Source organism: Onychostoma macrolepis, chromosome 02 (assembly GCF_012432095.1).
Source record: "Onychostoma macrolepis isolate SWU-2019 chromosome 02, ASM1243209v1, whole genome shotgun sequence".
Classification (NCBI taxonomy): domain Eukaryota; kingdom Metazoa; phylum Chordata; class Actinopteri; order Cypriniformes; family Cyprinidae; genus Onychostoma; species Onychostoma macrolepis.
In genome coordinates this window covers 18841455-18869125 of record NC_081156.1, presented here as the reverse complement: position 1 = coordinate 18869125, position 27671 = coordinate 18841455, and the positions used below count along the sequence as shown (strand labels likewise).

Sequence of the window (27671 nt, the reverse complement as noted above, 5' to 3'; positions counted from 1 at the left end):
AAGCCAAAAACAATAGACATAAGTCTTCCAGAACAGCTTAGGGAATATAAGTCCTCAACAACGGTGAAAGAGACACTTTCATAAAAAAAGACCGATTACAAAGACAACTTACTCTTGTCATTGTCAGCCAAGATTTTTTCAAAGACCTTAGAACTACTTAAAAAGCATCAGCTTTATGTCTACACCACACTGCTGTTCTGCAGGAGGTCTTATCATTGGTGACAGCAAACAACACTTATGTCTGCCATTGTCATATCAAGCTAGCGTTGAGATACGCGTCTGCCTCGCTGTCTGATATAGCGCTGACCATGCTGAAAGAATAACAACCTCAGACATGACAAGACAGAGAGCCAGCTGGCCAATCTGAAACACAGTGGCCCCTGTTTTTCAACCTTTGGACATTGTTAATGGTGTAAAGCCTGTAAAGCTTAGCTCACAACCTTAGAGGGAGAATACCATGAGTCTGGTTTACATTACAAACCCATTGGTTTTAGTCCAAACATGTCTCTGTTCTTTTGTGCTTCTGTAACAGAGTCACATCGGGCACCTTTAGATGGCACTGTTTATCTAGTCGTTTCAGAGTCTTCTGAGGCTGTTCCTCTGAGAATTTACACAAAGGCCCGTTTCTCTCCACACTCCCCTCAAAAGAGAATGCTAATCAGATGCTAGTCCACAGAGTTGTTTTGTTATTCAATACAGTGCACATACCAAAACTTTAATTAATTCCCCTACTAATTGACATTTATTCATGAATTCTTAATTGCATTTCTACACTGTAAGTTGTGAAGTATTCAAAATCCATTCCAACTTTGAATTCTTGTTTCCTCAAAGAAATATAAAAACATTTTGAAGTTGTAAAGTACATTAAGGCAAAAGCAACAAACTTTATGTACAATAAAACAGCTTTTATTGAGCTACTGATATGACTGGATATGACCGGATTATTCATCTCATATGCATGTACATGATTCTTCAAATCTACTGTTTGTTCTACTGTACGTGCAATTTTTTTTCAATGAAGAGAAGGATTAAGATATCCCATATGTTGCAAGAGCAAAGTCCACCTTCCAATCCTTTTGTTAATATAGAGACAATTATCCCTTCAACCCATTACCTTAGTAGATCCTCTTTATGCTCAAAGCAGCACTGAGCCTATAAAGTCATGAGACCACAAATGTTCAGCCTCAGCATTTCAGAAAAGTCCCTGTGTAACAGAGCAGGGGCGTGATGGAACAGCTCGTCAAAGAGAAATAAAGGGAGAGGGAAGTCTGTTATTGAGGACAGAGGGAAGAAGGGGCATTGTCATTGACCCTCCTCCATGCCCCACGGTGAGGATCCCACATATCCATTTCCAGCCTTTTTTTGGGTCACCAGATATGGCACACCCATTTTGCAATGTAAGGACTATGTAACTTTGTCCTGTGCAGCCTCAGCTTGGGGACTAACAAAGTAGACAATAAAAGAGGGAATAAAGGACAGCAAAATATTTTCACTGGGCCTTTCATGATCTACTGATGATGAATTTTTAAATTATGAATTGTGAGGAGACTCCACAATCAGGGTACAAAAAGTGTTTGAAATATATAAATATATATATATATATATATATAAAGGCTGTTTATTTAATTAAAAATTAACTATGATTAGTATAACATAAAAATTCGTAATCATAAATAATATAGTTTTACACTGAATTGCCAAATTTGTATTATACATATTTGTTGGATGCCGTCAATTATGATAATTATTTATATGTTATATTTAATGCAATAAATGGAAATATTATTCAAAGAAATGAATGAACACACGCACGCATACATATGTATAAAAACATATTAGTACATGTCTAACATTAACATTACTTAAAACCTTATAGTTTTAAAAAAAGTAAAAATAGGTTAAAAGATGCATTAATCCAAATTTAACTCAGTAAGGACATGGTTTGAAGTTTCTAATAAAAAAAAAAAACAATCTTAAGGTAAGTAGCTAATAAAGCATATAGCTATAGCTAATATATTTGTATTTACTTATTTTTCATTCAAGGTTAGATTTATGTTATCTAACATAAAAATATTTCTAGTGCTATTGCTTTTTAAATGGCAAAAATGGCACCAAAGTGTACCATATTTGTGGAACGTACCATGAAACAAAGCATAGCCCACAATGCCTCCATATTCTTCATAGTCATCCCTCCATCTGCTCTAGAGAGATGAATAGCAGCAGTGGACTGTCATTATGTGTCTACAGACTACACTAGCTTTGAGTAATGAAAGAGTAACCCCTCTACTCCCTGGAGGACAAGAGCACTCCAGCCTCATCCACACGCCTTTACCAAGGCATTTGTTTCAGCTAAGCACTTACAGCACAGCCAGCAAGTCTGTGATTGGCCATGTAACAGAGTGTCTGAGGGGATTTCTACTTGTCACATCACATCAAGAGGTAGATGCTCTGATGGCCATGGGTGCACTCATTTATTCATGTCCACTAAATATAAAAATATTGGGCTCTTTCTTGGGGAAACTCAAACAATGTATTTTTCAATCCCCTGAGAGGTCATCACCCCCAATACATTTCTTTATTTCACATGTTGGCAAAACAGGAATGGGAAAACAATGTTCTAAGGACAACCACAAAGCATATAATGAATTGATAAGACCAAGAGCAGCCATTGCGTAGTGTGGGTTAAGCATTCACGCTTTTATGGCTTTATGCATTATTCATTCGGGATGCTATGGATGGCCATCCAGTAATAAGATATGACTCACCTCAGGGTAAACACACACAAACCCCTGAATGAAGGAGCATGAGGGGTTATTGCTATCATCCTTGAATTCACGTGTGTTTGAAAAAGAGATGCAAATGGCATTGTGATTTGCATCTGATGTCATCCAGCCTTAGCCAGCATATAAATATTGCCTAAATAAACATCCAAATACTGTCGAAGAATTCACTTACTGTGCAGTAAAGGAGCTCCAGTTTCATATACAATAATGAATAAGCAACATACTGTATGGAACTGCACTATATTTACTCACTTTTGCTTAAAGGGGTCATCGGATGCCCATTTTACACAAGCTGATATGATTCTTTAGGGTCTTAATGAAAAGTCTGTAACATACTTTGGTTAACATTTCTCAATGGTAGTGTAAAAAACACCTTTTTTTCCCCCTGTCAAAATCAGCTCTGTTTTCAGCAAGCCGTTTTTTAGTCCATGTTGCTTTAAATGCTAATGAGCTCTACTGACCCTGCTCCTCTCTTCCATGGAGTGACGAGCAGTACTGTTTACTTTAGTCCCGAAACTGGCTAACTAGCAAATTATTAGGAAAGGAGATTTGCAAAGATTCATAAAAAAACCCTTATACTTTTTCTGTAGATGATGCTGGATCATGAATGATTCGCGCGAAAATAGACACGTTTAGGCAGATCGGGGATCGGGGCATTCCCTTCAAAACGAAAGTAACGTTAATCCTCTGTGTCTTCAGCTGCTCAGATGTTGGGAGTAACTGACGACTGCTATATTCATTATTACATTCAACAACGAAACACCGCAATCGCTCAATCGGAGACATTCTTGTCTTCCCCTGCACCGGAGTCGACACAATGGCGGACAGCTCTCAGCTCTCTCAGGGCGGGTCTAAGGTAAGACGGCCTTGTCAATCAGCTATTGTGGGAGCGGCCTGTACAGAACTATGTCATTCTGACAGGGCTCTCAGAACTAGATGGTCCTCACTGCAGAACACAAGATCCAGGGGGTGTGGTTGGATCTAGATCCAACTCCTCCTACCTTACATTTACCTAAACCTACCAATCTCCACCCCCTGGATGTGGATCCAACCCCACCCCCTGGATCTTTGTTCTGCAGTGTGGGGCTACTACTCAGAACAGCCTGATTTGAGAAAGGGGATTTTAAAATAGGGATTTAAAAAACAAAAACACTGGGTAGATTTGTATCATTATAGGATGGATGTGTACACACACTTCCAACACACATTTGTGTTCAAACAACTTGTAAAGTGAATTTTGCACCTGATGACCCCTTTAAGAAAGAAATGTACATAAAAATGTCATGACGACATGTTTTGCCATTACTTTATTTCAGAGAATTAATTTAACCATTTTTAACAAAATTTTTTAGTTATATAGACTATACAATTATAGAGACTGAACATTATGTCAGTTTGATATAATTTGATTCAACTTGCACAACTTTTTAAAAGTTTAAATAGGTAGAAATTTTTATTTTTATTTATAATTTTTTTTTACAGTGTGATAATCTTCTCTCATTCATGTGCATATATATTTAAATAATAAAAATAATAGAAGAAAGAAAATCAGGTTTGGAACGACCATTCCTTTAATGCAAAATGTCTATGTAATGCTACACGTAAAAAATAAATGAACATTACAATAATAAAATGTAAATAATAAATAAATGTACACTTCCGTATAAAGGTTTGGTGATTATAAAATTTTATAAAGGAAATACATAATTTAATTTAGCAAGGACACATTAAATTGATCAGTAAAAGTAAAGGCATTTATAATGTTTATTTCCAATAAAGGCTGATTTTTTATCTTTCTATTCAGCAAAGAATCCTAAGAAGCGTTTTCAGCTGTTTTCAGTTGTTTTCTTCATTGATAATATGGTAACACTTTACGTAAAGCCTTTATGTAAAGTATGATGCATTACAAGGGTTATTAAAGGGTATAATGCATTGTAATTATTCATAATGTGTATTGCAATACATTATATTTTGTTGCAAATAATTATAACCAAATTTAAAATGAATAGTGTAATGAACTGATAATAAGTGTTATAATGTATAAACTGTGTTTAAAATTATTAATGAGATTGTATAATCCATTATTAGGTACATTATAAAGCATAATTAATGCGTTAAAACTACTTTTATAATACATTATACATAATGTCACGAATCCGGTCTATGAACTTCCGTTCACTCACCACCAGAGGTCACCACATGGACTCTCACACTACACAGACTGTTACATTATACCCTGGAATACATTTCCCATCATCCATTGCACTGATTACACACATACAGAAGAGTGCACTGATTACACACACACAGCTGAATCACATGAGACACGCTTTATAAGCCTTGGACTTCCTCTTTCAGATCGCCGAGTATTGTTTAGCGTATATCTCTCTTCTAGCGATAGCTACACTACGGAGCCAGTCCCAGTCCCAGTTCTAGTCTAGACATTTCGTGTTGCCTTTTTGCCTGTTTCATGATCTTCTGCCTGTGTATCTTGGATTAACCGTTTGCCTGCTGTCTCTGACTCTATTTACATCTCGCCTGGACTATTGCTCGTGTTATTGGATTGCCCCTCATGTCAAGTCCTCTGGATATTGTTCGCCGATTGTAGACCCACGCTAGCCCTAGGATTACTCTTTGTCTTGCCTGTGTTATACCTGTTTGCCATTGTTTGACTCTTGCCTTTTGTGACCACGTCTTGGAATAAAGCTTGCAAATGGATCTGCATGTCTCACGTCTCGTTCGCTCCATAACACATAAAGTGTTACTGATAATATTAATAAATGTCTCTTCAACAACATAAGCATATTATTATGATTTCTGAAGGATCGTGTGATACTGAAGACAGGAGTAATGATTGTTGAAAACTTAGCGTTGCAATCACAGGAATAAATTGCATTTTAAAATATATTAAAAAGTTAAACACAACGTTTATTTTAAATTGCAATACTGTTTCAATTATTTTACCATAATATTACTGTTTTCACTGTATTTTTCATCAAATAAATGGAATCTTGGTAAGCATAAAAGACTTCTATTGGAAGAGAACTGAACTGGGCTGGACGATGAGATAATTGAATCAACAACCTGACTTTAACTGAAAAAATGACTGCTATTGTCCTCTTGTATTATTGACACACTACTTTCCTTTTTAACAATGTAAAGCTGCTTTAACACAATTGCATAAAGCACTATATAAATAAAGGTGACTTAAAGAAGCCATACGCTACCTTTTTCAGTATGACTGTTCCCTCTTGAGTATTCTTATTGCTGTAAATATCAAACATGGAGCCTCCGTCACCAGGAACGATGCTATATTCCACTTCAGCATTCTTCCCAGAGTCCAGATCATGAGCTTTGACCCTCCCCACCGACGAGCCCACAGGTGAAGATTCAGGAATGCGCAGGTGAAAGATACCTGTCAAGATTCACAAACACCTTTCTCAGTGATCAAACTCTCCCCTCAGGAACAGATGTAAGACTTTACATTTAGAAATTACTCTGAGAGGTAGTTAACAACAATCATGCACTAATCACTTCAGCAGCTCTGGAGAAAAGTGCTAGAATGCTAATCACATTTGCAAATTTAACTCTATTTAGTTGTTTGTGTTTGGCAAGAGCCCTTGAGGACTTAATCATGACCAATTGTAAATCTAAGGATCTTCTCGGTCATGCATTAATGTTCAGTCCCTGTTTTGAAGATAGCCTCTCTTTGTTATCAGTTTATTAACTGAATTACAAACTGACTTATCTTCATTAACTGAATTAAACAATTCAAATAATGGACTCATGTTTAAGGTTTCCAAAGAGCAAAGCAAATATGAAACCAGATTAAATTCACATTAAGATAAACCCCAGGGATAAACTGCAGCTGATATAGAAATGCTGACAGTATACTGTAAGCTTCAGTGCACTCTATAACGATTCCTGCACATCTGTTTTTGAACATACTTTTAGAAAACCGTGGTGGGTTGTCGTTGACATCACGGAGAGTGATATTAATGGTTGTGGTCCCAGCTAAACCTCCGAGCTGGCCGCCCATGTCCTTAGCCTGTATGACCACCTGGTACATTTCTTTAACCTCCCTATCCATGTTGGGTAAGGCAACTTTAATGATCCCTGATACAGAGAGAGAGAAACAGAGCATGTGAGAACATATACATTTCACCGTAAATAAACTGATAGAGAGTTAATATTAAATAAATAATGGTAACATAAATAAAATAATAATAATAATATACTGTACACACGTACTCCATTTTTGTGTAATCATATTTTTTATGAAACTATATATATATATATATATATATTTAGTTCAGACCTACTAAAAGGTTTTTTGTTGCTGTTGTTGTTGTTTTTTTATTTATTTATTCTTTTAATTCAGTGCCATTTGTCTTCATGAATAATTAAAATGGTTTAACCATTTACTTTTTTTCTCATGTTTATTAACTTATTGTCATTCTGTGTTTCATAAATCAAGTGTTGAGGTATAATGAAGTATTTAATGATTATGCATGTGATGTGTTGTTAATTTTAAGACAGTCTCACCCTGTATCTAAATATGCCTACACTACTATTCAAAGGTTTGGGTTGGCAAAATGTTTAAATGTTTCTGAAAGTCTCTTATGGTCACCAAAGCTGCATTCATTTGTAATACAATAACAGTAATATTGTGAAACATTATTACAATTTAAAATAAATGTTTTCTGTTGTAATACAGCCTACTTTAAAATATAATTTATTTCTTTGATGGCAAAGCTAAATTTTCAGCAGCCATTATTCCATTATTCCGTGTCACATGATCCTTCAGAAATCATTATAATATTCTGGTTTGGTGCTCAAGAAACATTTCTTATTATTTTTAATTTTGAAAACCGCTTTTTATTTTATTTTTATTTTTAGTTATTTATTTATTTTAATTCTGATACCAAGATTGATGAATAGAAAGATCAAAAGAACAGCATTTATTTGAAATAGACAATTTGTAACAATGTAAAAGTGTTTCTGATTAACTGAATGCACCCTTGCTGGAAAATAAATAAATAAAAAAACTTACTGAGCCTGAACTTTTAAACGGTAACATACTTGTTGAATACAAATGACAAAACTACAAATGCCACAGAAAAAAAAAAAAAAAACTTTCTTGATCTAATAGTTGCCTAGATTTAGCGTAAATTTCCAAGAGTCTTTGCTTGAAACAATTTAGTAAACTTAATGAACTCAGTGAAAGTCACACCTTCAGTTCTACAGTTCGGACAGTGATAGACAGCGAGATGATTCTTACAGTTCAATGCTCTTCTGATGGACATAAAAGACCTATAGCAATATGAAGAATTGAACAGGCTATCATTAATCTGTGCTGCAACGCTTTTGTGAGCCGTATCATGAAAAGGCGAACCTCTGACATTCTTCTAAAGACTAATCAATCCTAATAGTTCCCCTCTCAGTCGAGCTGCTTTTTGATCAGGAGATGATGGCATGAATAAAATTCCAAAGGCAAAGCAGCAGAAAGGCTTTGGGCAGAAGAGAGTGCTGAATTCTGAAGAATGCAAAAGATCATGTACTGAAAAAAACAAGAAGTTAAATTTACTTAATTTTTATTTTGCAAGTAAAACTTAAGGTAACACTTTAGAATAGGGAACACTTATTCACTATTAACTACGACTTTTCCCTCAATAAATTCCTAATTTGCTGCTTATTAATAGTCAGTAAGGTAGTTGTTAAGCTTAGGTATTGGGTAGGATTAGGGATGTAGAATAAGGCATTAATATGTGCTTAATTACTACTAATAAATGGCTAATATTCTAGTAATATGCATGCTAATAAGCAACTAGTTAAGAGTTAAGAGACCCTAAAATAAAGTGTTACCAAACTTAAATACGGAATTAAGTAAACTCTACTTAACTAAGTTATGTAAAATTAGCAAAGGAAATAAGTAAATTTAACGTGGCCAGATAGAGTTTGATGAGTAATTTCTACTTAATTATTTAATGTTTACCCTGCAATACTCAAGTAAATTTCACTCAGTCACAGTTTGTAAACTTTACTCAAACAACATAGCACTGAAAAAAAAAAATGCCTATGTGTTAAATACAACAATATTATAAATCTTTCACCTGTCTTGGGGTCAACAGAGAAGTAGGGCTGCCCATGAAGGATGCTGTACACAATCCGTGCACTGTTTCCATAAGTAGGGTCATCAGCGTCAGTGGCGGTTATTTGCGTCACATATGTGCCTGATTACAAACATGAAAGAGACAATAAGAGGCAATGAAATGACACTAGAATTGCCACATGTGTACAATAATGATGAATAAAGACCATAGAATCTTAAGACACTTCTCAATAAATGCCTTCTCAAACAAATGTACTTATGATCGTACTGCAGTTGTAAACAAGCATACATTGTGTAACAGAGTTATGGTTTTGTCTCAATTTGTTTAATCATGTGTCAGCCAGAGGAGAAAGGGCTCCTTGCTGAGTCTTGCTTCCTCCAAGGGTTTCTTCCTCATCAGCTTAAACATCTCAGAGAGTTTTTGCTTGTCAGTGTCGCCTATGGCTTGCTCATTGGAGTTTGTAAAGTACTATTCTTTGTAAAACTGCTTTAGAACAGTGTGTATTAAAAGCAATATATGAATAACAAGTATATATCTCGATGGAACTCTCAACTTCTCGTATACATGGATCTAATGTGAAAACTGTAAATTTATGGCATTCAGCTTTTAATGTTGTGTCATCTTCTAAAATCTTTGTAAAACATATTTTATATTTATTTATTTATCTATTAATATTAATATTTTTTTTTTCTACCAGGGGGTGGGGTGGGTTCTAAATTTGCACAGCTGCTTTTTGTTTTATACTATTGTTCCCAGAAGAAAATTCAATAAACAGTTGTTAACAAAAAAAAAAACCCCAAAAAAAACAAGCATGCAAATATACAGTATATTAACCTCTTAATGATTTAATCCAGTTGTTTCAATCAGACCCATTGCCACATGTGTATAAAATCAAGCATCTAGCCATACAGTCTGCATTTACAAACATTTGTGAAAAAATGGGTTGTTCTGAAGAGCAATAAGGCTGTTTGTGAAATTTCATCACTGCTAGATATTCCACAGTCAAGTGTAAGAGGTATTACTGGAAACTGAAAGCATTTAAGAACAGCAGCACCTCAGCCATGAAGCAGGAGATAAAGTCACAGAGCAGGGTGACCGAGCACTGAGGCGCATAGTGTGTAAAAGTCACCAACGCTCTGCTGATTCCATAGCTGAAGAATTCCTAACTTCCACTGCATTAATATCAGCACAAAAACTGTATGGTGGGAGTCTCACATCACCAAGTACAATGCCAAGCGTTGAATGGAGTGGTGTAAAGCTGGTGTTCTCAACTCTGGCCTTCGAGGTCCACTTTCCTGCAGAGTATAGCTTCAACCTAGGGTTGGGCAATATACTGGTAGACATGATTAACCCATAGAAATTTGTCAGCCAGTAGAGATTTTGGACTATCGTCTCTATCGCAGTCACACACTCCTGTGATGTTGCTGCGCTACATGGTCATAAAAGCGTATCGTTTGCACACGTTTTTAAGCATTGCAGATTAAAAACAAGTGATTTTTGAGCTGTCTAAGAGACACTGCTCATAGAGTGCGGGAATATTGAATGAAGTTTTGAGTTGTTTTTGCCGCTTTATAACATAACATGCAACAAAAGGGGCGAGGCCATGCTGGCTGCTTTAGAGAAGAGGAAGTCAAAGTCAAAACTAGGGGTGCACAAAAGAAAAATCTATTCATATAGCCTATGAATCGCGATTCTGTCGTCTAATGCAGTGGTTTTCAAACATTTTTCAGAGTGACCCTATTTTTTTCTTTTTAAATTGGCGCGACCCATATATATATATGGGCATTTCTTCAACTAGGGGCACTTTTAGCCTTGTGAAGTTGAATAAAAAAAACTTGTTCAAAAGTCACGTAACACAGTCTCATAAGTTTAAATAATTTTTCTAGTTTTAAGGTCTGTAAGAGGACAAACTTAGATGACAAGAGAAATTGTTAATATTTAAAATTTTTTCCGACCTGCAATGAACAAATGTCATTTCCACCACATCTCAATATACAGCTGCTATTTAAATATAGAATAACTTATGCTACTCAAGAATTGTCTAAGATAATTTTTGTAACTTGTTTTACCAGTTTTTCCACAATGTAAAATAATTATACATGTCAATGAGATAAATTAACTGCCCTAAGGACCAAATGCTGAACTGAACACCTGTCACACTCTGAAATTTAATATTGGTTTGGGTAAGAGCTTATTAGAAAATAAATAACTTGAATTTTTATATTAAAGGGATAGTTAACCCAAAAATGAAAATTCTTTTTTCAAGTAGTTCCGAACCTGTATGAATTTCTTTCATACTTTAGCCGGATTAAGGTAATCAAAAATCTCTGTTTACATGGTATATTCTTAATCAGAGTATTGTCTTAATCGTGTTAAAATTGGATTATTGTTGTCCATGTAAATATACTCACTGTTTACAATACAACCGGAGCACATGCCACTGAGGCGAGGGGCGTGACATTTAGACGTGCATTGGCGGTTTAGCGAATCACAACACACTGGGCCAGCTAACCAATCTGAGCCTATCACACATTTCAGAGGGAGGGTGAAATCATCAGGAAATCATCAGAGCGTTTATAAGAGAAGGGACAGAGTCCCTTGAATAAAGGTAAATTGTGTGAAAAATAATGTTTTTTTTTTTTAAAACGAAGCATTAACACATGTTAGACTGCACCCCATTAACACAATCAAGCCTAGAAAAATAAAAATTCAACTACTCCTTTAATCAATCAACAAAAGAGAAAAAATATCTTACTGCTTTTGATTAAATCAGTATTGTATTGTTATACATATTGCTACCATGAAATAAAATTACTCATATTGTTATATAAGATTTTGGTCATATTTCCCACCCCTATTCCAACCCTAATCAAACACATCTGAACAAGCTAATCAATGCCTTCAGGATCACTAGAAAGTTACAAACAGATGAGTTTGATCAAGGATGGAACTAAACTCTGCAGGAAAGTGGACATAGTTGAGAACCCCTAGTGTAAAGCATGCCTCCACTGGACTCTGGAGCAGTGGAAACATGTTCTATGGAGTGATGAATCACGCTTCTCTGTTTGGCAGTCTGATGGGCGAGTCTGGATTTGGAGGATGCCAGGAGACAGTCACCTGTCTGACTGCATTGTGCCAACTGTAACGTTTGGTGGAGGAGGGATAATGACACTGTTTTTCTGGCGTTGGGCTTTTTAGGGATGTATTTAGAAGACAATGTCATTAAAGTTCTTGTTGGTGTAATGGTCAGATGTCCCAATACTTTTGTCCATATAGTGTATATAATTATAGGTTTTATATAGAATTTAATATAACGATGTACTTCACCACATTAGCTAGCACTATGGTTTCATATAAATATGAATATATAAAGACCAGAGAAACATTTTTTTGCACATGATGTTTGCCGGACTTTTCGAGACATTTACATTGCTTAAAACCCGCACTTTCTCTATCAACTGAAAGCTGGCATTCATTTTTGCGTGCATCACCCACATCTGAAAATCCAATAAACAACCTATTTTTCCCACCCTTTTTTTTTTTCATTTTTGGATAATTACACTCGAAAGTGCATCACAATAGACAATTAATCTGTACCATATTTAATTTTTGGCAGGAATGAAAATGAGGCTCTGAGGGATAGAAGTACAGCGTGTTCAATGGACTGTACCGTTGTTAAACAAAATACTGATCAGCTGACAAAATGTCTTTCAAAAAAAAAAAAAAAAAATCTGTAAAGAAAACAGTTTTATGGAGGATCTAGGACCTTTATACAGTGCGTGCCATTGTAAAGACTATAACTCTATCCCTCACAGTCTTGTTTTCACCTGCATTACATTCAATAAGACGTCTAAGACCTGACTTAGGTCTATATGAAAGAAAATGTTTGGTAATTCAGTTTTTATTGTGACTACATATTGCTCTGTTCTCCTACTCTCTTAGTATTATTTGTCATACTTTTGATATTCATATCTTTTCTTGCAAGTGTATGTACAAAAATTGTGAGTAAATGTGCTGCATACTGTCTCATTGCACTAAGATGCAAATCTAAGAATGGGCTTCAAAGTAATCAATTCAAAAATGTTGTTTATAAATATAAGAGTCAGAACAGTTGTGAATGCTTTCCTAAGGGGAAAAGCAGTGTTCCACAGCATTTGCTATAAGATTAATCATTTGGGATTAGTTATCAGACTTGCTGGCCAGCTGGTCCCCAGCCTGACCAGCTGAAACGTGCCCAAAATCCCTCTAAAACTATCAAAACAGACCAGCTTAACTAACTTGGCCAGGCTGGGAGACCAACTAACCACCTTAGGCTGGTTTAGGCTGTTTTTTCAGCAGGGATAAATCAGTGCAGTTAATTACCAGGAGCAACAGACTAATGTCTAACGTCTTTTACTGACCTTGAATATGTATGTGGACAATAAAGAAGAAGAGTTCAGATCGTCACATCAAGAATGAACGGCTCTCATCTTACTTTAAAGCAACATGCTTTGAGGCCAAGATTTTCTCACAGTATCAAACACCGAACCATCTGGGACATAATGAGAAGTGAACTCACCGACGGGTGACATCTCTGGGATGCTAGCAGAGTATGGGCCCTCCAGGAACCTTGGCTCATTGTCATTGATGTCCTGGACTTTGATAATAAACTCCGATTCGGGCTCTAAGGGTCTGCCTGTGAGCACGTCCACAGCCTGCGCTCTCAGTGTGTAATAAGCCTTCACTTCTCGGTCCAGGCTCCTTAAGGCATGGATGTCTCCAGTGCTTGGCTCGATTGTGAAAATAGAGCCAACTCCTTCACCTGAGAGTGTGTACTTCACCATACTATCTCCCTTATCCAGGTCAGAGTGAAGCTGAAATGTGAAAAACGACAACGAAAACTCTCACTGGGAGCCAGTGCGTAAATACTCATTACTGTAATTTACCTGTAAACATATGCAAATACATGCAAATCAACAAACAAAAACCAAACACATTTATGTTAGAAGACATAATCATTTATAAAACACAAATCTAGCATATCCAATGGGACTATGACAATTTATTCTAATCCATTTACTAAATCAAATTTGGCCTATCAAAACCAATCCTACCGTACTTCAGTCTCTGATCATGTGACTGCATGTTGGCTAACGGAGTGGGTGGCATATTATTACCCATACAGTTTGAGGTTGTCCAAAGTGTATAGATGTGGATAACTCTCAGTTATTTATTTTCTCTTAGTGGCTCAACAGCATTGATTTATTTACAGCACAGATATCCTTCAGCTGGAAATATAATGGCTTTACTGAAGTATTTATTTTTTATTTTTCCAGAAAATATAAAAAAACTGCTAAATAAAAGATTACAAAACATAAGGACTCTAAGATTATAGAGTGTTGCAGGAAACTGTTATCTTTTCAACTCAGAGGAAGTGTAAGGAAACAGCAAATTCTTCAACTGGGGTGAAACTGAGTTTGACTGGAAAGGAAGGATTAAGTTTGAAGTTCTGGAATTAATACTCTAAAAGGAAAAAATAAATCACTGATGTAATGTGAAAGGATGCACAATGTTCAAAGGAGGAGGAACTCTGTCCTGCTAAATCCTGTCGTCCTGCCAAGTAGCTAATAAAAATAATGTATTAGATAGGGTAGAACAGACCATCAAATGATTCACTTAACAGATAGCAGATAATCCATGAGCTACAACTCAGCCAGGATAGAGCTAATGTGTGTTGAGTTAGTTATTTATATCACCAAACTTTTATGAATGTCAATGAGGCCAGTAAACTAAAAATACACTATCCTAAATTGGTGACCTCCAGTGGACATATAGCAGTGCATGCATAGTCTCACAGAATGTGTTTAAAGGTAAGGAGGGTGCTTAGTGTTGACAGTAAAATACCAAGAAAAAAAAAAAAGGCAAGGCTCTCAAGAAGAGTTATTTTCTACTGAAAAGGTCATGCTTGGAAAGAAAATGTGACAGTGGGGTAATATATCCTTACTGCAAAGGGCAGACAAGAAGTGTAACTTGCTTCACATGGAAAAATTAAGACAAAAGGAAAACTTGCAGAAATGTTTGATAAAGTACATTGGAAACTTTGTCAGCATTAAAGAAAATGTAAGAAATTCTCTGACTGTTAGAAATGAAAATGGTTTTTTGAAATCACAATTTGCATTTCAGAGAACCATTTTTATTCTACTCGGGTCTAATTGTTGTTGTATCTCCAATAATAATTATAATTTATTAGTAAAATAACTGTAATAACTCCGCAAAACGTTCAAATTAGAATCCAATTAAAGGCTTTCTTGTGACAACCAATGAAACATTATATATTTGTCCACAACCTGCAAATAGGCTGTTCAGATGGCTTCTCCAGTTACTAAGTCAAAGTTACACAATCCAGTATTTTTCTACAATTTACTTCTACTGAGAAAGAACCGACGGTTTAACCGAGCACCCAACATTCTCAAACTTCAAATATTGTTTCAGTTGATGGATTGTCAGATTGACATTTTTTCAAACTGACCCATTCATTTTTAAACAAGATACGTATCTGTATCGAGAATAGCCTATAATGTGCAATGCACATTGTAAGCACAAAACACACAATGAAAGAACTACTTCTTTGCCCATTCCAGGGTTTTTCTTGCTTGCTCTAATTAAAGTTTTCCTGTCATATAACTTTTATGTAACATTTTAATGTGTGATGCCACTTTAATTGTGGCAGCAGCTCAAACATTGCATGATGGAATGTGGATAATTTCCCATGATGCCACCTCTGATCACAGTCTCCCCAACTAATCATTACAGATATGGCAGGAGTGAAGCCACAACAGCAAAGTTTAAAGTGTTATGATTTAATGAAAATACATTGGGACCTACTATCTTAAGTGTACAATGTGTCAGACAAAACACAGTAAATTTGAGCTGAAAAATATCTAATGCTACTAAATTAACTGTGCTACTAATTTATCTACATTTCTCAGCTGCACAACAGTTTCAACAGTTAAACTATCCAAATAAAAGTGTGTTCAACAAGCTGACAGAAGTCGATCCATTTCTTTATCATTTTATCACTTTATCTTTATCACTTTATCATTTTTTAAATGATAAAGTATAATTGTTGTCAGTATAAATAGCTTGAAGTAATTTTTCTGTTACCCATGCGATTAAATTTCGTTATGTATTTTATCAAATCACATGAGTTTGTAAGAAACTGTTTAATTTTCAAAAAATATTTTAAATTATATTATATTAATATAATGTACCACATGCCGATAATGAAAATATTTCTATCTGCTTTTCCATATTCCAAGCTTGCCTGCTGCACAGGGGACATCACATGCATGTGCGAGTCATGACAATTATGAAAATAAATCTAGGAATTATTTGATTGTTAGATTTTAAATCAGCGGGGTTGAGGCATCAAAAGTAACTAAGTAACTAAGCTGTTTTATGGAAAGTAACTGTAATATTATTACTGAAATATTATTAGTAATTAATTACACTACTAGTTACTGCAAAAAGTAATATTATTACAGTAACTAATTACTAGTAGTTACTGCCCAACACTGCAAGCGAGTCATACTGGCAAAGAAGGTAACGTTAATTATTAAATCAACAAAATCTAATCTTTCAAAAACACACAGAAATGTGATTCTTTTATTGAGTGAGAGGCAGTGGGTTTAATCAGTGACATTAACAGATTTACTATTCGGCGTCTTCTCTGTGACCTGCTTCCTTTACAAATAGAAAAAAGGCGAAAAAAACATACCGTTTTATCCAGTTTTCTCTCAGAACGATGATCTGAGTTACTATTGCAATTCTGGATGCAGCATGAATGACATACAATGGTGACATTTTTCACAATCACGACAAAAAAATCAAATACTGCCCTAAACTCAATAGCGGAAAGGCAGCGATATTCTGCAAATATGGCGGATAAACAAAGCAGTTTCCCAGCTTTTTGGCAGTGGCGCTATAGGGAATATAAAAAAAATAAAAAAGTTGACCTTAGTTTGAGGTCCAAATTGCATGTGATGAGATCCAAAGGTCTTTTCTTTTAAACTGTTCTTGCACACATACAACATTACCACTGTACTTTAAACTTTAGCTTTTAGATAAACAATATAGAAATTTGGTAACACTTTATTTTAAGGTCTCTTAACTAGTTGCTTATTAGCATGCATATTAATAGAATATTAGCCATTTATTAGTAGTAATTAAGCACATATTAATGCCTTATTCTACGTGACCTTATTACTAGGCTAATCCTACCCATACCTAAACTTAACAACTACTAACTATTAATAAGCAGCAAATTAGGAGTTTATTGAGGGAAAAGTCATAGTTAATTATAAGTGTTCCCTATTCTAAAGTGTTACCAGAAATTTTACCTGTATATTTCAGGTCGTGTTTTAGAATCTGGAAATGTTAAAAGATACCCATATTTATATTATTCTGTTGAACCGGTTCAATATTAGTTTGTCTGAGATAGTAACTTTTAGCTACAAACTAAAACAGTAGCTTCTCCAATACTGCACTGTCATGGTAGTTCATAGTTAATGATATGCAAATTCATCCCACCCTATTATATGGACCTACATTATTAGTAATGGTTAAGGAAATTATAAAATAACAGTGATGATAAAATGTCAACAACTGTTAATAATTACTCTTTAAATAGCAGCTTTCTCATTTAATGCTAACATGAGCATCATCCATGCAATTCATAAGTAGCCTGTAAGCAATATTCTTCCAGTGACCTGAGTTAAAGGAGGTTATAGCCAACAAACTCTATTTATAGTGACAGACTAACATGTTTGTTTGCAATTAAAGCTTTATTCACTCTTGCTACTGCTGTTCTTGGGGTTATATAAATCAGAGGTTACAGGCAACAGTGTCATTTTACTGATCTTGAGTGAAAAAGAGTGAGTTGTTATTCTGTGTGTTACAGCAACATAAGTAGAAGTGCCATGTGGTTGAGAACACACCTGTGACAAGCCCCTGTCTTCCAATGTACATCCGCACAGACAGCACTCAGTTAGGCCACACTGATTGCACTGGCATTGACTGCAGACTATTCAATTTAGCCCTGATCCCATTTAAGATGAAGGTGCTCAATCCCAACCTCCTTTGTAGAGGACCTTGATATTGAATTTTCAGCCTGGGATACAATATGGAGCCCTTTCAACCTTCTCCCTTTGCTGTGAATACTAATTAAATTGTTTCAGATTATAACATCCACATTTTTATGTTTGACATGTAACAGTTTTGGTGGACCAGAATATGTTCCACTGATAGAAAGATGATGGTGTGGAAACCAAGTCCATTGATGTCAGATTGTCATTTTGTTTGGTTGGTGCAAAATCAGAATTCTTAAATCAAACTAATGAAGGGAACCACTTTAAAATCACATGGACATTTTGCAGTTAATAATAAATGCATATGCGTCGTAATTCACAGATGCTGAAAATTTTTAATTTGCATGCTCTCAGTCACTACACTTTAATCAATTTCTCTAGTGCTTTGAATAAATTACCTTGGAGAGTATCTTGCATTATTTGCTGCTCTTGCAAATATGGGGCAATCAACGCCTGTACATTTAGCATACATCTGATTGTACAAATGATACAGTATGTATGTATGTATGTATGTATGAATATGCAAATTTTTCTGCCAATTCCAATGGACTGCAAAAAAAAAATAAAAATCTTCAATAGTATGTTTTTATCTTGCTATATGTAACCAGGTCTTGCAGTCTCCATTGCAACATCTGGTTGCTCAACTCGTGAACCACATTATATGGTACATAGAATATTTCGTTTCAAGCAACTCAAAGCTTGTCATGAACAAAGAAGGCAAGATGAAAGAATAACTACAAGCTCTAGTTCAAGCCTTTGAACGCCCCACAATTTTATCTATTCTCAATACCTTTGACCCTAAACATCGGCTCTGAGAATCAATATCATCTTACCTTTCCAATATACTGCGGATCAGATCCCATGTATTCCTCCAGAACAAAGAACTGGTTCCACACCCATCCTCTCTTGACTCTGTGAACTCCCATCATGCCATGTTTCCTATGTGCCATCATGTTCCTGTGCTGCTCCTTCCCCATCCTGCTCTGGGATGAAGAGTGGAGGGGCGAAACAAAGCTTTTGTCTAAGAGGCACCAAAGGAACAGCAGCAGACAGTTCCCCATGAGCATTGGAACAACCTTTAGGCGCAGAGATGGATATAGGTGACTTTTATGGTGACGGCAAAGGAGCGATGAATGCAATATGAAGAACACCGCAAAGCCTCGGTGGAATGGAACAACTAATATCCATGGAATTCCTGGGGCACTTGAAAGTGAACCACCTGCAGGAGAAAAGAAGTAACGGCACTTTAAATCAATGAGATGATGAGGATTTGCAGAGGTGTCTGGGTATCATGTTGGCATGCAATAAAAGCAGAAGACAACATCACTGTCTGTTATGTTTTCATCTTTGCAGTGTAAATCTTTGTTCAGCTATAACGTAATCTCACTTGAAGGGCTTTACAAATGCTGAGCAAATTGGCTCACTCAAGTTAATTTAGCACATTTAGCACTGGGAGGTTTGAGAAACAAGCATGTAAAAAAGACTGCAAGAACGAGGGAGTTTGGCAAGAGTTGAACAACTGTTGGCAGACCTCCAGGAAAGTGGTGGATGTGCAATTCTGTGCTCATTTTCAGTGCATTAGTCTTGAAAATGAGGTGGTCCCACTTGAATAGGAGGGTTGTTTTTGACCTGGCAACACAGATGGTATGTCACAGGAAGCAAAAGCCGGTCCAGATGCTTAGGGTCACAAATCAGACAACTTTCCTCTTCATCACCCTCTAAATAGAGAGAACCTGTATAATTATGTACAAGAGGACTATCCATCACTGTTGTACCAAGCATATGAAAATTAAGGCAGTGTATCAACTAAAGGCTTTAAAATTTTAGCAGATGGCAATATTTTATGTTAATTGATATAACAGTATGAATGGAGGTAACTAATGAGGCCATGTTTGGCACAAACTTCTTTAAACAATATTGGGGATTCACAGCTGGTTCTAAAGTTACTGGGTGAATGTGTTCGAACCAATGAATCAATAACAGGCTAGAGTACAAGTAATGGAGCTTATTTATTACTCTAACATACTGTAAATACACAATAAAAACATTCTCAAATCAGAAATAAGCTACATGAGACCCATGTGAGACAGAATTTATTTATTTTTTTAAATCACTGAGGTATTCATTGAGCATACAATGTACATCTTATATAGGGGCTATTGGAAATGATACAGCACTTCCACCATCACATGCTTAAAATAAAGCCAAAATTAAATGCTGGTCTTTACTGACTCTTTCTGCAGGTAATACCATTACGCCATTAGGCAGCGACAAGTAAACCTCTTTAATTAGTGAATGAATGAAACAACTGTCAAATGAGTCATTCATTCCCTCAAAAAACACGGATTCATTTAGGAATTAAACAAGTGACTTGGAATAGCTTACATATTACTGTTAGGCCTGACATTTCTGGAATATTTAGTTAAGCCTACAATAAAAATACTATATAATATGCTAATATGCTGTTCCAAACACAGCAACTATCTTAATGCAATCATTAATCCATTAACATTCATTAACTTTTTTTTTTTTTTGAAAAAAAAAAACGAATTCATTCAGGGCCAAAAGTTGTTAATATTAGTGAGTCATTGAATCATTTGCTCATCCGATTCATTCAAAACACTGATTCATTTAGAATGCCACTGCTGTGTAGCTCGGAGCAATGATTAGTTCTGCTGTGGCAATATTGAATCTAAAATCTTGTTTATTCATCTGTTGTATAAAAGCAATATTACCCAGATGGGGAATCATCCTCTGGCATTATCATGAGTGTACATATGTTAAATAATATCTAGTTGCATCGTATGTAAAATATAAGTCATATGTTCATTAAATAAACAAATTGATTAGACTCTTCTTTATATTAGTAAGGCAATATTTAAACTGTATGGATAACTATTAGTTTGCCAAATCCAGATCAGCAGGACACAGTAAAACAAACAACAACAGCAACAACAAAAACATGACTTTTAAAAGAAGCACACTGCAGTGATTTCAGAGCACTGTCAAGGGAGGGACGAGATAAAACAATATTTTCCCATATTCTCACAGGACTTATTTCCTCCCGCCCACTCCAACCCTTATGTCATACCTGTTACAGTACATACTGTACCCCAACTTAATATATTGGTTTAATAATTCTACAACATGCACAAATCTGACAGTATGGGAGATGAAATATGTTTTAGTTAAAAGTGATTTTATGCTGCAACATGCAAAAAAAATCCATGTAGATAAAGAGGGCAGGACAACAAACAGTATGAGCTTGTGCAACATCAATTGCCAGACAGACCACCAAGCAGAGCAAATGATTGCAATACGAATCCCTGGATACCTCTTGTGCACCGTAGTAGCAAGTTGTCTTATGGTTGGCAGGACATTGTGTCTCTGCAGCAATATTATTATTCCCCATGGAGAAACCTCAGCAATTGTCTCAACACTTAACAAGCTCAAAGACCTCAAGTGCAGTGCACCCAGAAAGAGCACTTTCAGTGTCTGTCCAAAGGTCATCAAACATTAAAACTATGCCCTCATTATTTTGCACTTTTCTTTTTTTGCTTGTTGACTATGAAAATTTACTGCCAGTCTGTGGTAAATGAATTAACTGGTGTATTCAGGCTGACATGATGTAAGGTGATGTGAGTGAACTTTACTCTCTGGGTCTGTTGTTGAATAAACATGCGACTTTCTAGCATGTATCACCCAGCAGATTCACTGAAGTTACGCTGTCATATCATATTAGAAAGAGAGGGCTGTTAAGCAGAGGCTGAGGACTCACAACCACACTAGAGACGTACAACCAAGTGATGTTTCAGAGAAAGAAAATATACTTATATATCACCATTGAAAGTGGTAAATGATATGAAATGATAGTGTTAAATATGCTCTCACTACTGTTTTACAAGCCTGACGGCAGTATGCGTGGATTATTCAGAACAGAGAATGATATGCAAATGATGGAAATCATATAATTAAATCTTAAAACTTCATTCAACAATGTGAAGTTGAGAGTTCCCCTGTGATTAAAAGCGATTCCAATTACCAATCATGTTAGCTCCGTAAAGCTCATCCAATTGAAAGCCTATCAAGTTTAGACACATGGATTAGGCAGTAGTATAGAGAGAGGATAGCCTGTGTTAGCATTTGGTCTTAAGCATTGGATGATTGTAGGCTTCATGACTACATTCTAAGCAGTGGTGTAATGTAACAAAGTAATAATACTTCGTTACAGTACTTAAGTATTTTTTGGGAGTATCTGTACTCTACAGCACTTTGCTCACAACTGTGGATGATTCATTTTCCACTCAAGTCGAGTCTGGGGTGTGCGATATACTGCGATAATATGGTAAGTGTTTTTTGTAATGATGTCCAATCTGACATTATCAAGCATCACCAAATCACACACGTTGATTTATTAGTCTATTAAAACTCAAAATTCCAGGCATTCTAAATGGCTAAAGAGAGGGCAAAAATGCTTCTGTATGCTTTTTATATTTATATAATTTAATATATTTAACTTAATCTATATCACACAAAGAGTACCGTTTTTCTGCAGATATCAGCATAACAGATTTGACATTTAATAATAATTTTATATAAGTTCAGTAAAACAATAAGTGACTTACATTTTAGACATAATATTGCTTGCGCAATTTTGCCAACGAAAATAGTTCCAAACAAAGATCACAGCACTGTTTTGTGTGTGTTTACTCATTGAAGCTTTTTGAACGAATCGGTTGATAAAAATGATTCAGTGATTCACTCATTAATACAGTTTCACGAGTTCACACTTGCATATAATAAACAAAGTAAAGGTTATGCGTATTTGGCGTGCTGTCCGGGGAGAGGGGTCCGAGCTCGGTATTTAGCCCGGACCCAGAGCGCTCCCCCCAAAGATGCAACTAGCGCGGGACAGCAGCCAGAGTGGGGCGTTGATAACCCCCCAAAACTTGCAGAGCTTAAGGTTGGTAGGGTGCTGGACGTCGCTTGGAGTGGAACATTGCGGCGGTATTTGGAAAGACAATGTGGCTTCTACGGAAGCAGGCACTGCTGCGGTATCTGTAAAGAGAAAGCGGCTTCTACGGAAGCGGGCACTGCTGCGGCATCTGAAAAGAGAATGCGGCCTCTGCTGAAGCGAGCACTGCTGCGGCATCTGAAAAGAGAATGTGGCTTCTGCGGAAGTGAGTTCTGCTGCAGAAAATGAAAAATAGAGATGAGTGGGAAGTAGAGATACGGGCTCCAGTGGGAGCAGGCACTGCTGCGGCAGTGGGCAGTAGAGACACTTAATTTCTAGCGATTATCGCAGATTTGATTGCACAGATACTATTTAAACTAAACTGAGATAGACAATGACATCTCTGAATTCAATAATGAAATGCCTTTAACTGGAAATTGAGTGTTTAATCTTATCATTATACATTACTGACACTCTATCTTTCAATTTGATACTGTTAAGTGCTTTGACACAATCTGTATTGTTAAAAGTGCTACATAAATAAAGGTGACTTGACTTGACTAGAGATACAGGCTCCAGCGGGAGCAGGCACTGCTGCGGCAGTGGGAAGTAGAGATGAGTGGGAAGTAGGGATAGAGGGTCCTTGGGAGTGAGCACTTCTGTGGAATCTGGAAAGAGAATGTGGCTTTTATTGAGACGGGCTGCTGCGATATCTGAAAAGAGAATGTGGCTTCTGCAGAAGCGGGCACTACTGCGGCAGTGGGAAGTAGAGATACAGGCTCCTGCGGGAGCGGGCACTGCTGCGGCAGTGGGAAGTAGAAATACAGGCTCCTGCGGGAGCAGGCACTGCTGTGGCAGTGGGGAAAATAAGGCTCCTGCGGGAGCGGGGAGCTGCGGAGATGGTTGATGTGAAGATGAGCCGCTATGGGTGGATTTGGTGGTGTTAAAAAGGATGGCTACGGTGAGTCTGAAGTTTGAGTGAACGAGGCGCTAAAGGGGTCGGCTGATGAAGGTTCGTTGAGCTTCTCTGAGCTTCTCTGAGCTTCATCTGAACGAATGTAGGTCTTGAAAGCCTCTGATGTCCAGCGGCCGAGTGCCTGGATCTGAGGCTGGGAGAGGCCTTTTTGGCCGGCTGTGGTAGCTGCGCCTATACAGAAGGAGTGGCTGGAGTAATGATCTGCTGGGATGCCGGATAGCAGTAGAACGGACTTGAGGTGTTTTTGGAACCAGAAACGTGTGGCGGGACGATCAGAGTCGTCGACAAAAAGCGGGTCAGATGGGAGTTTGGCCTGCGGGCTCCTGTAATGCAGGTAGGCTAAGAGGGTTTGGTAAGGTTGGATTGATGACTGGAGATTGAAGATGTAAATGACGTGGCCTCTTCTCGCTTGGTCTGTCTTGCTTTGCTTAATGAAATAAGAGATTGCTTCGGTGTCTAGCACTGATAGGTCTGAAAAGGTTGGGTGGATTTTTGGATTGAAGTTGGATGTGATGGTGAGTTCCGAGCATCTGAGGAAACTGAAGAAGGCCAATATGAACATTGCGTCGAGCGTGCGGGCGGTGTGCATAGAATGGTAGCCTCTGCGGAAGGTGGAAATGCATTTGGTTAAGATCTCTAGAGTTATTGGCTGTCTAGCGTCTGGGCGGTTGGGTTGGGCTCTTTGGATGCCTTTAATGAGCATGGATGTCTGAGAGCTGGCTATTCCTGAGGAGGGTGAGCTGAACATGAGCTTGTGGAAAAATTGGACTCCGCTAAGGTAGCCTTTGATGGAGCTAGCCTGGAGGTTTTTGTTGGCGTTGAGATGGGAGAAGAACGAGGTGATGGTGAACAGGGAAAAATCAGGAAAAGGCAGGTTGAAGGAATGGTGAACATTTTTAAAACTGTTCCAAGCAGTTAAGTAGGATTGAAGGATCCTGGGGGAGACGGCCTGGAGGATAGAACTGAGGGAGGCATCTAGGACGGTTCTTAGTGGGTGGTTTACGGGAATATCAGCTCTGAATATGGAGGTACTGGCGTTGGGAGTGGGTCGGCATCCGGCACCAGCAGCCTGAATTTCTGGAAAGCAAACCAAGAGAGAGAGTCAGCTATTTGATTTTTGGATCCGGGGACATGTTTTGCATTTAGAATGAATTGGTCACATGCTGAAGTCCAAATGAGACGTCTTAAAAGGGGCATTAATGCAGGGGAATGAGACTGGCCTTTATTTATGCAATGCACGACCGCTTCATTATCGCAATGCACTACGATGCTGGTGGTGGACCATTCTTTCCCCCACAGAGCTGCTGCGGCGACAAGAGAATATAATTCGAACAGTGCTGAGGATGAGAGAGACTGCGGCAAATGTGATAGCTGGGGGGGGGCACGTAGATGCAAACCAGCGGCCTTGGTAAAATCCCCCGAAACCGCAGGAGGGGGCGGCGTCCGTAAATAATCGGATGTCGTCGGGGCGGGAAACCAATGCTGTTATAGAAGAAGGATAAGCCGTTCCATTGTTTGAGGAAGTTTATCCATAACCTGAGCTCATTGCAACACGAGCTAGATAAGGATAAGTGATCCTCAAGCGCGTGCACAGAGGACGCGAGGGAGAGGAGGTGAGAGATGAAAGGGCGGCCCTGCGGGATGATGCGCATTGCGAAGTTTAGGTGACCGAGGATAGTGAACAGTTCGCGTTTGGAACAGTTTGGGTTGTCTAAGAGGGCAGAAGCAACCAGGATCATTCTATCGATTTTTTCTTTAGGCAAAGAAGCCTGGAATTTTTTCGAGTCTAATTGGATGCCTAAAAATTCGATGGATGTGGTTGGGCCCGTGGTTTTGTCCTGGGGGAGCGGAATCCTGAGTTTGGAAAAGACTTCTTGGACTGTTGAGAGATGTGCGGCTGGGATGGAGCCGGGAGGCGAGATGAACAAAAAATCGTCCAAAAGATGGATGAGGTATGGGATTGCATAATTATTGGAGAGGATCCAGCAGATGGCCTCTGATAGCATGTCGAAAATTTTTGGGCTGCTTCAGCCGAATAAATGCCAAAAATCTGGATGGATGGGCATTACTTTGAAGGCAGAGGTGATGTCGACTTTGGCCAGCCACGCGGCACGACCCGCGTCTTTAATTAGGGTTATGGCTTGGTCAATGTCGTGGTAGTGGAGAGAAAATTCGTTGAGCGGAATGAGGCTGTTAATGCTTGGGAAGGGCTTGTGCGGGGATGAGAGATCAATTATTAGACGTTTTTTACCTGAAAATTTTCGGGTAGCGATGCCGATCGGACTGACGCGAAAACAAGGGAAGGGGGGAACTTTGAAGGGGCCGATCATAAAGTTTGACTCGACTTCTTTTTTAATTAAGAGATCGACTGTGTCGGGTTCGGCAATGGGGGACTGGAGGTTGGCACAAATGAGGCTTTCGACGCCGGGATTAAAGCCGTGGGTGAGACCAGACAGTAAAAAATCGGTAAAGTTGGTGTCAGGGTGATGAGACAGTTCAACAGACAAACGGTAAATATGCACGGGAGTCGATAAGTAGGGTTTATCATTTTTAATGGTAGATTTAAACACTGGGCATATGATCCGGGCGTGTGCACCGCCACAAAAGCTGCAGACGTGCATATAGCGGCAGCGCTGCCTTGTGCACCTGCCACCGTTGAAGTTGGAGCAGACCTGGTTGTTGGAGAAGGAAGAGGGGTGGTGTCGGTGGTCTGGAAGGGAGGGTGGTGGGTCGGTTGAGGTGTTTAGGTAACGTGGGACGTAGCTGGTTGATTTGCGCTGAGGCGGTTCGGAGCAAGGAGGGATGAGCGGGGTGATGAGGGGGCATGCTGTGGTGGAATGGGCGACAGATCGGCAGACTGAGCATGTGACGTTGCGGCAGCCCAAGAAAACTCTATTGTGGAGTTCAGTGTCCAGAGCCCCCCAGTAAGGACACTGGTTCCACTGGGCCACCCGGATGGCGCATTTTGCTGAAAACAGCTTGTGATAGGTGTAGAAGTGAGTGCCTCCGTATAATAATGCGAGCTCGGCGACTACTGTGAGATAGTCGCTGAGCTCACGTCTCCTGAGTGGAAAAGCTGTGCAAATTACTTTGGAGTAACGGGTGAAGGCGATGGTGAATTCAGAAAATGACAAAATGCATGACAGATTATGTGCTGTATTTTTAAGTGTGACGGAGAAATCACCGCAATCAATTTGGCGGTCTGAAGAAGGTGGTGAAAGTGGTGACAGGAGAGAAAAAAGGTCTATGTCCGCACCTGCTAGGATCTGTGACCTGATGCTGCCAGCGACAGGGGGTGGTTCCAGGGCAGGGGCGTTCGGTGGGACGGGCATCGGTATGGCGGATACCAGCGTGAACGAAGGGTGAGCCTGAAGATGAGGAAGAGAAGAAGGAATAGCGGCCGTTAGAGCCGCTTGCGGAGGCTGCCTCACGCTGGCGACGGCTCCAGGAGCGAGGCCGGAAGGAAAGAAAGGAGGGAAGGAGAGAATGGAGGGCATTTACGTCTGTGCCGCTAACGGAGGCAACCTCATGCCAGTGACGGCTCCTGGAGCGAAGGCGGAAGGAAGGAAAGGAGGGAGCTCGGAAGAAGTCTGGGCCTGTGCCGCTAACGGAGGCAGCCTCACGCTAGGGTTTGACGGCGGGGCCGCAGGCCATGGACCAGGGAGAGGATAGAAAGAAGGAGAAGGGAAAAACTGTGGGTGGGCTGGAGCTGCCGGCGGA

The 27671-nt window shown here is 38.3% G+C and overlaps 1 protein-coding gene and 1 pseudogene across 3 annotated transcripts in view; both read right to left on the bottom strand.

The window, feature by feature from the left end:
- Nucleotides 1-27671, bottom strand: part of cdh12a (cadherin 12, type 2a (N-cadherin 2)) — a 59436-nt gene that overhangs the window by 23759 nt on the left and 8006 nt on the right. For 2 of the 3 annotated variants that reach the window (XM_058798644.1, XM_058798658.1), the window contains exons 2-6: nucleotides 18855-19240; nucleotides 13455-13749; nucleotides 8897-9016; nucleotides 6732-6899; nucleotides 6011-6198 (exon numbers count right to left, since the gene is read on the bottom strand). In XM_058798644.1, coding sequence (XP_058654627.1) covers nucleotides 6011-6198; nucleotides 6732-6899; nucleotides 8897-9016; nucleotides 13455-13749; nucleotides 18855-19088 — 1005 coding nt within the window. In that variant the 5' untranslated portion in view covers nucleotides 19089-19240. The remainder of the gene's footprint in view (nucleotides 1-6010; nucleotides 6199-6731; nucleotides 6900-8896; nucleotides 9017-13454; nucleotides 13750-18854; nucleotides 19241-27671) is intronic. The other variant, XM_058798652.1, reaches the window with a different exon arrangement.
- LOC131528218 (uncharacterized) lies at nucleotides 23919-25957 on the bottom strand (annotated as a pseudogene).